The sequence below is a fragment of the Notothenia coriiceps genome, unplaced genomic scaffold, assembly GCF_000735185.1.
Source record: "Notothenia coriiceps isolate Sejong01 unplaced genomic scaffold, NC01 NC01_scaffold00002820, whole genome shotgun sequence".
Taxonomy (NCBI): Eukaryota; Metazoa; Chordata; class Actinopteri; order Perciformes; family Nototheniidae; genus Notothenia; species Notothenia coriiceps.
In genome coordinates this window covers 198,245-206,575 of record NW_011335521.1, presented here as the reverse complement: position 1 = coordinate 206,575, position 8,331 = coordinate 198,245, and the positions used below count along the sequence as shown (strand labels likewise).

General features: G+C 38.8%; 2 protein-coding genes across 2 annotated transcripts in view; both read right to left on the bottom strand.

The window, feature by feature from the left end:
* LOC104940879 (protein FAM124B-like) overlaps positions 1-2,603 on the bottom strand; it is a 7,354-nt gene extending 4,751 nt beyond the window's left edge. The window contains exons 1-2 of the mRNA XM_010765886.1: positions 2,434-2,603; positions 2,022-2,053 (exon numbers count right to left, since the gene is read on the bottom strand). Coding sequence (XP_010764188.1) covers positions 2,022-2,053; positions 2,434-2,507 — 106 coding nt within the window. The 5' untranslated portion in view covers positions 2,508-2,603. The remainder of the gene's footprint in view (positions 1-2,021; positions 2,054-2,433) is intronic.
* Positions 2,604-4,282: 1,679 nt separating this feature from the next.
* Positions 4,283-8,331, bottom strand: part of LOC104940878 (cullin-3) — a 14,164-nt gene continuing 10,115 nt past the window's right edge. Inside the window, exons 10-14 of the mRNA XM_010765885.1 lie at positions 7,104-7,200; positions 6,485-6,619; positions 6,069-6,255; positions 5,590-5,735; positions 4,283-5,504 (exon numbers count right to left, since the gene is read on the bottom strand). Coding sequence (XP_010764187.1) covers positions 5,373-5,504; positions 5,590-5,735; positions 6,069-6,255; positions 6,485-6,619; positions 7,104-7,200 — 697 coding nt within the window. The 3' untranslated portion in view covers positions 4,283-5,372. The remainder of the gene's footprint in view (positions 5,505-5,589; positions 5,736-6,068; positions 6,256-6,484; positions 6,620-7,103; positions 7,201-8,331) is intronic.

Here is an 8,331-nt window from a genome sequence, read left to right as displayed (position 1 = left end):
GTCATTTGAAACCAAAACTAATAAGACTTGAACATGGTCATTTTTGTTTTGTAACATTGAATACAACATTTTAAAAAAGTATTTATATAAAAAAAAAAAACGATCCCCGATTTTTTTCTCCCGATTCCGATCTTTTGAAAATCACGTGATCGGATCGGGACATCTCTACAGTGCAGCATCAGTGCGTTTTTTGGCACTTAACTTAATACTAAAACACAAACCAAAATCTTGTATTGTCCGTTGTTTATGTTTATGTTTTTTAAGGATCCCCATTAGCTTTTGCTCTTGATAAAAGCTACTCTTCCTGGGGTCCGACACTTAAAACAATACAACAACATTCAAGACATAATCCCTGACATCATTAACAACATCAACAATATCATCAACAATTTCCAACATCATCAACAATCTCATCCACTTTTAATATCAATCTCAGCCAAGGATGAGTGCACAAGACACCCACCAGTACAAAGCATGAGATCAAATGAAATGAGGGTTCACAGCTCACAAGGGCACATGGTCATTAGTAGATGGCCCTTCAATCTCTTCTTGAAAGAGGCTCTGGACTCAATTTCAGCGAGGTAGTTTGGCAATGAGTTCTTTTATAGCTCTATAAGTCACTGAAGATTTCAGAAGATGTGTCCTGGGTTTAGGTGCCAGTAGATGGCCTGATGTAGCTTGTCTAGTCTTATGGTCATGCTCGTCTCTTGTGTAAACTGTTTGATCATAAAAATACAGTGTTTTTTTGTTAAATTGGACATTTTTTTGAAAAGTGATAACACGAGATTGCAGACGTTTCTCAACCGGAAGCCCTGATAGGCTTCTATGCATAACTCCAATGTGAGTGCGCTTCGAACAGTGGAGAGCTAGTCTGGCAGCCTTGTTTTGAGCTATTTGTAATTTCTGTAAATGTGTTTTTGCTGCTGATGACCATATGACCGGACAGTACTCAAGATGTGACAAAAGCAGAGACTGAATGACTTGTTTCAAAGTGGTTGGTGTTACATACTTTGTACATTTTCTCGCCACAGCTATGCTCCTTCACATTTTAGTTACGATACTGTCTATTTGCTTTTGTCCACTGTAAACCAGAATCAAGAACAATGCCAAGNTTGAGAGAAATAAGCAACCAGGTCTATGAAAACAAGCCCCAAAGAAGCAACACATACATGATGTTGTGTAATTTGAAACCAAAACTAAGGCCTCAGGATCATCCTGAGGCCTTAGTTTTGGTTTCAAATTACACAACATCATGTATGTGTTGCTTCTTTGGGGCTTGTTTTCATAGACCTGGTTGCTTATTTCTCTCAAATCTGGCAACAGAGTGGGCAGGGCGCAGTGTCTAATTGTAGCAGTAAGCTAACGAGTACTGATAAGCTTTATTTTGTTTTGATCCAATGCTTCACAACTGAACTGATCCAATGCTGCTGTGAAAGAAAGAAGCTATATCCATGTTGGATAGAATATCCAATTTAAATAAAAAAATAACCTTAAGGGACAACTTGAATGCTTTTTTTCTTTTTTTTCTCTTAATGCATTGCATAAAGATCGGATCGGGAAAAATCGGTATCGGCAAATTGTCAAAATCAAATGATCGGAATCGGATCGGGAGCAAAAAAAGGTAATCGGGACATCCCTACTGCACTGTGTTTGGAAATACGGCAATTCCAGTCTATTCCTGTTTAATCTCCACTACTATACTATAAACTGCAGCCTCACTCTACTTAACTGTTTACAGTGTTTGATCTGCGTAAAATTTACCCCCATTGAAAGTGTTATATAATATACCAATCCATGCTGAAACTGGGTCAAGTTTGAGGAACATGAACAGGGAATAGTCAAATAACAATATAATTGCACAATATAGATGAGGCCGTTTACAAAATGAAATTAAATAACAGTCAACATGTATGCCATATGCATGAAGCTGCAAAGACTATAATAAAAAAAGTTCCATGTGAGTCATGAGGGTTAAATTACAGAGTGCTCTTTAGCTTCTGTCTGACTGAAAGAGTACTTACTGTCAGAGGATGACATCAGGCTGCAGTCAGATCTGAGACACAAAATAAAAACACACGAGTGATTACGTTCATTCTTAAACACTTTTTTTAGGCTGGAGTTCAGACCAAAATCTGTCTCCATCTTGTGGTGGTTGGCTTGGAAACGTGCCCCTTGGTCACCATGACAACACATTATCTGTTGTGAGCTAACATAAAAGTAAATTTATGAGAAAACACCTTAAATAATTAAACAGCTTTAAACACCCATAATTAAGAGCAAATAGGGATAACACATAGTTGCTTCTACTTTAATTAGTTAGCCCATTGAAGATGTATTCTCCTGGTGAACGTTAATTTCCATTGTGCCTACGAAAAAGTTGGATAGCTAACGTTAGCCACATTAGCTAATGCCGATAAACAGTTATATGCTCACTCGGCAGTTTCAGCTCCAGAGTCCACGTTTTCATCGTAGGATCTCCTCTTTAACAGCGCCACTCTTCCAAACATCGTCCGGTAGCTTTACTTTCTTCCACATTGAGTTGAGCCATCTGCACAGAAGTTAGTCAGAGGAGCGGTGCGGCGGGCTGAGAGTGAAAAGCATCCCGTCGGATTTCTCTCCGCAGTCTGCTGCTCCAGAAAAAAAAGAGGCACTCTTTTTTTGCCGGGACTGTGACGTCACCAGGCGCCGTTATGTGTACAAATCATACGTACAAATCTTTATATTTTGTAAAGAAAAACCTAAAACTAAAGAAGCTCCCAGAGGAAATACATGCTGGACTGTGTTTGATGAGTTACTCACTGAGGCTTTTATGCTAAAGTGTGGGCGAAAGGGAGCAGCACAAGTTGCTTTCAATCCAAAGCCCTCTGCCTGATAATAACAGAGAGCAGATGGCATGTGTCTAACAATATGAGAAGACAAAGGACACAGGCCAGACGGAGTGACAGATTTAAAAGTGTAGGGGACGTGTGGAGGGGGGCTCTAAACCCTGGAAATTAAAGACATTGTTTGTTAATGCCTTGTTAAGAGCATTAAACTCGCTTTTGGAGCACACCTCTTTTTGACCAGGTTATGACAGGATCTGCAAGACAGCACTCAGTTTATTTTATTATACGTTCAGTCTGTTTATATAACCAGCAGAAACTAACCCAGTTCAATAAAATACATCCTACAAATGAATTACTTAGGCTACTTAGTGTTGAGAGACTCAAAGTGACCAATGGTGCATGGGTATCTTATTATAGCCTATTCAGTCTTTTTTTTTTAAATCTGTACAGCTAGGCAAATTGATTTCTCAGCGGTGGCTTTTTTGTAAATGTCTGAGAAAACTGTTTAATTGTCCTACTATGCACTTTGAGATGGAATAATCTGGGGGGAAAAATGTAAAACATTTGAAACATTTATATTTAGTGATGGAAATATTTAGAGTTTAAGGGCATCATGAAGCATGTGGCGATGGATGTCATGTGGTTGGTTTTTCTTGTGTGTTAAACAGCTGTATATTTCATAGTGAATATCTACAACATGTATGTTATAATGTGTTTTGTTTTTGTACAGCTGCTTAATTGGCCATGTCTGTCTTCTAAAATAGACGTTTGATCTCAATGGGATTTCCTAGTAAAATAAAACTACAAATTAGGAAATAAAATAGGAACCTAATATTCAAATAAACCAAGACACTGAAATATTCCAATTTATGTTTAAAGCCCAGCTCATTATGACATTTTAATTAATCCTGTAACTTTTTTATACTGTTTATTGCAGGCCATTTGATATATATTGTTATAATAAGCTCTGTTTTAAAATAGGGATATTTTAACCGTTTAAGGGTTATATTACATATGTTGTCCATTTATATCATTATTTCAGTTCAATACAGTTAACATCTAACACTAATCTAAATTTTATTGGAACTGTTTTAGATTGATGTTGATTGAACAATTTGAAAGACATACGTTCGTGGTGCTTGGGTTGTTTATTAAAACGTTTTCTTATTTATATCAGAGGGTAAATATTAGAAACACTGTTTAGTATAATACAATATGCATCAACGGCAAGAGGACCAGCAGCCTAGAGAAAGCCCATAAAGAGTTGAATCCACTTTGTGTAAACACATTTTAAGTGAAAAAGAAAACTATTCACTAACTTCTTAAAATAATGTAGTAAACAATGTACTTGAAAAGGCCTACAAAGTTCCGACTAAGCTAAGCTTTAATTATGGTCAAAGAGGCCTCATGTTATCCAAGGCCTTCACATGAAAGATGTTAAAAAAAGAAAAAACCCATCCCGTAATTTTTTTAATCTACATTTAATATGATGAAAACAAGGCCCTGTACAATCCACCTTTGCAGTGAGTACAATAATTATTTTACAATTTGTACACATTAAAACATGGTGCTAGACTGGTTCCATCTGAGGAAAATGCAGTCGAGAATGAGAAAAAAATAATCCTCTTTGAAAGCTGCACCACAAGGAACCATCCACTCAAACAGAGGAGATAATATTTTTGCCCGAACATACAGCAGGCCTGAAGTGAAAAACGTTCCATGAGAGACCACACACCGTTTATGGAGCTTTTATGTGTCGTATTCCCCTGGTTGATCCACTAGATAAAAGCATGCCGTGAAGCTACAGCTCTTGATCTCTAACCACTAGTACAGACCTGGCCAAAATATTGAAAATGGCATTAAATATTTCGTTTATGTGAGGTGCACTCAATTCAAACCGGACATTAAAACCGCAAAAAAAACGACATATTTTCAACATAAATTAAGCACTCTTCATGTTTTCTCCAGTACTCAAAATGTCTTTGACTGCTGTTGTAAACCAGGTCTGTACCAGGCAACACTTTGTCCTCTTCTTACAAATTAAAATCCTCTGGGAGGAAGAAGGCCAAGAGTGTTGGTCGACCTGTACAGCCACCAAAGTGCCACAAAAAACAAACAGAAAACACATTGACATCAACATTTAAAACAGGGGGGGAGTGAATTCAAATGTTTTCTTGGTCTCCATGAAGCCGCATGTTTGCTTTAACATGTTTACGCTCGTTCCTCCACAGCACGTGGTTAATTGGCAAACAGGCTCGCCCGATTCTCTCCAAAGGCCACAAGGAACAAGATTTTGTACAAAACTAGATCCCTTCCTTTCAATTCTCTCAGTAGAAGAACTCTAATATTGCTAGAAAACTTCCCCATCTTTTGCATGATTTTTTTCTTTTTACACATTTTTATGGAAGAAAAGTTAAGCTTCCCAGTGTTTCCCAGAATCAATGATGAAAGCACTTCCAAGTTCATTCAAACGCATAGCAGTCCACAAAAAACAAGGCTCTCAGTTTCTCTCAACTGGATGTAAGCTTTCATTGAATTCATGTGTTTTTATGCTACGTAAGTGTACACTTTGCGGTCCTCTGGTGTTCGTGCCAAATATTCCCTCTCAATGAGTCCTTCAATGCGCTTCTTGATGACTACAGGGCTAGGGAGGAACCGCGCTCGCAACTGCTGCGTGACCTGTGGAGACACCAAAAACACAACATCAGAACATCACACTAAAACATGTAGTCACTAAAAACTAAATACAATGTGGCTGACTGACCTCTGCTACTAGAACGTTGTGCTGCATCTTCTTTCTGGACTTCATGATGCGAACAATAGCAGCTTCGATCTCATGCTTCCTGTCATCGTCCACTTTCTGCCGCGTCTCCTTCCTCTCCGGGTCGGACTCCCCTTGCTTAGCAGCCACTAGGTGGAGCACAACAGAGGAAAAAAAGTAAGAACAAGAAGTGTGACTGAAAGTAAACATGTATTCCAAAATAAGTGCTTTAAATGATCTGAGTCAGTGTTTTTTCTACATTTACTACAGTGGATCTGGCATTTCATTGTCTGCTTTATAACTTGAGGTAAGACAGTGTCAGTGTGTTACTATGTAAACTTAGAATGTTCAGAGTAACTTAGCAACAGTTGTCTCTGAAGTTTTAGGCTGGTAAATAAATGACGCACTCTGTGTAGTAAAAGAAAAAAGTAATTTGTCTGTATTTTTTTTTTAAGCTCCTCCCACTTCATGATTTTGTGTACCTGTCTGGATCTTGACACGGTGAAGTTTGGAGGTAAACTGGTCGTTGACTGTAAACACGTGGCCGTTCTCGATCTCCTTGGACTTGGGCTCCTTGGTGAGGACTCTCTGAGTGGGCTTCCCGCAGGCTAGAGACTGCAGCGCTCGCACAAGCTCCCTCTCTGGGATGTCGGTCTCCTGCTGGATCTCCTACAGGGTGGAAAGATCAAATGAGGGAGCATGATAAAACACTAACCAAGACGTTACAGAAAAAAAGCTGAAAATGGTTTATTAGATGTGACATTGCCAGCTGAAACTGTCCACCCTCAATCAACAGGTTGATTGTCTTTCTCTGCGCAGCAAATCATTTTTGGTCAAACTATGGAAACCGTAACACAATGCTTCCTTTTAGAGGGCAGTAACGTAATAAGTTGTGTACCTCAAAGACAGACTTGTCTCTGTTGTTGAAGAGCATGAGGATTGTCATCTGGAAGGTGGAGACCTGCAGGATGTGCTTCCTGGTGTTGGAGCCTGTAACCTGGGCTCCGCCCACTCCAACCTCTGCGCCATCCTCCTTTTGGAAAAGTCGTGGAAAAAAGATCAAAAACTTAGGTGACGATTCAGAATTGCACAATAAATGATGTTTTAGAGAATTCAAATTCCTGAAAAATGTACATTTTCGTGTCGCTCAAGTAATGCAATCTTCGATCTACACCAGATAACATTTACCACTAAACAAAATGACTTCTACCTAAATCTACCAGTACCAATTACATGACATTTTCACATTCTCAGTAAAATTACTTTTTTCTTGTTTCAAATTATTAACCGCATTTAGTTGCGCCCATTTCTCTTTGTGGTGTGTTATTTGCACCTGAGAAATAACAATGTTTTGTCTCTTGACAATTCTTGGCAAAGTAAGTTGCCTTTTACATGTTTTATTCACATGACACTTGATTTGAACTTTTCTGTGTGTAAATCAATGCAACACGTAAAATGTTAAACTGTCAGGTTAACTGTTCTTCAGCACAATTGCAATATTTGAACGGGATACAAACCTTCTTGATGGCACCGTAGAAGGTGGCGTTTAGATCTGCAGAGCCCATGTGGTGCTGCAGTGTGAGTTGCCTGCCGCTGTGCTTACCAAGATAAAACCTACAAGCAGAGGGGGGGGGGCAATCAAGGTCAACATCTAAACATAGTTAACGTACCAAAATCAATCCAACTGAAGTGATAGGGTTCTCTGTACCAGGCCCCGTTATGGGCATCATGGTGGACCACATAGAAACAGTTCCATCCGAACCCATGACTAATTTCTGTATATATATATATAAACTGATCCAATCAAATAAATCGTCTACCATGCATTTATGGTCGCTAGAGAGAACAGAAGCGTGAGGGAGCAGTGAGATAAAGAGATGCCAGCATGATTCGGCTGACCCTGCTACTTCCTGTCTACAGACTGTGTTGGAGAATGTTTTCTTGATCTAAAAAAGTAGAAAAACTCACATGTTGGGATTTACTCACGGCAGTAAGTTAACTTTCTCTTCTATAAACATTATTAAAACTAAGAACAGTTCCATGTTGTTCACTAATGATCAGTGTTGGGACTAACGCGTTACAAACTAACACGTTACTGTAACGCAACTACTTTTTGCGGTAACTAATAACGTTACTAGTTACCTATTCCCATTAGTAACGCCGTTATAGTTACTGTGATTTAAATGGGTTACACTGCGTTACATTATGTGATCCAACTGAACCGAATCTCCCTGCGGATGTAATTTACAGGCGAATACAGCGATGTCCTCTCACAGTACCATGGAAAAGTTAAAGTGACCAGAGGAGTGATGATTGGTTAACGGAACGCGGGGTAACATTTCAGGCCAATCAGAGACAGAGTTGGGCGGGTCTTGCTTTATGGGGAAAATACAGACACACACACACTTGCTAACACACACACGGCAACGCTCACCACACACACACACACACACACACACACACAACACACACACACCTTGGAGATATAACCACTATTTTCAATTTGTGGGGATAAAGGACGCAAAAATATTACGGTCAAATGTAAACTGTGTGCAGGACAGAAAGCATTGTCCACTTGATTGTTGAGGCTACAATAAAGATGCCTGTCAAAATGTCTAAACATACACTGAACAAAAATATAAATGCAACACTTTTGTTTTTGCTCCCATTTTTCATGAGATGAAGTCAAAGATCTAAAACATTTTCTATATACACAAAATAACCATTTTCTCTCAAATATTGTTC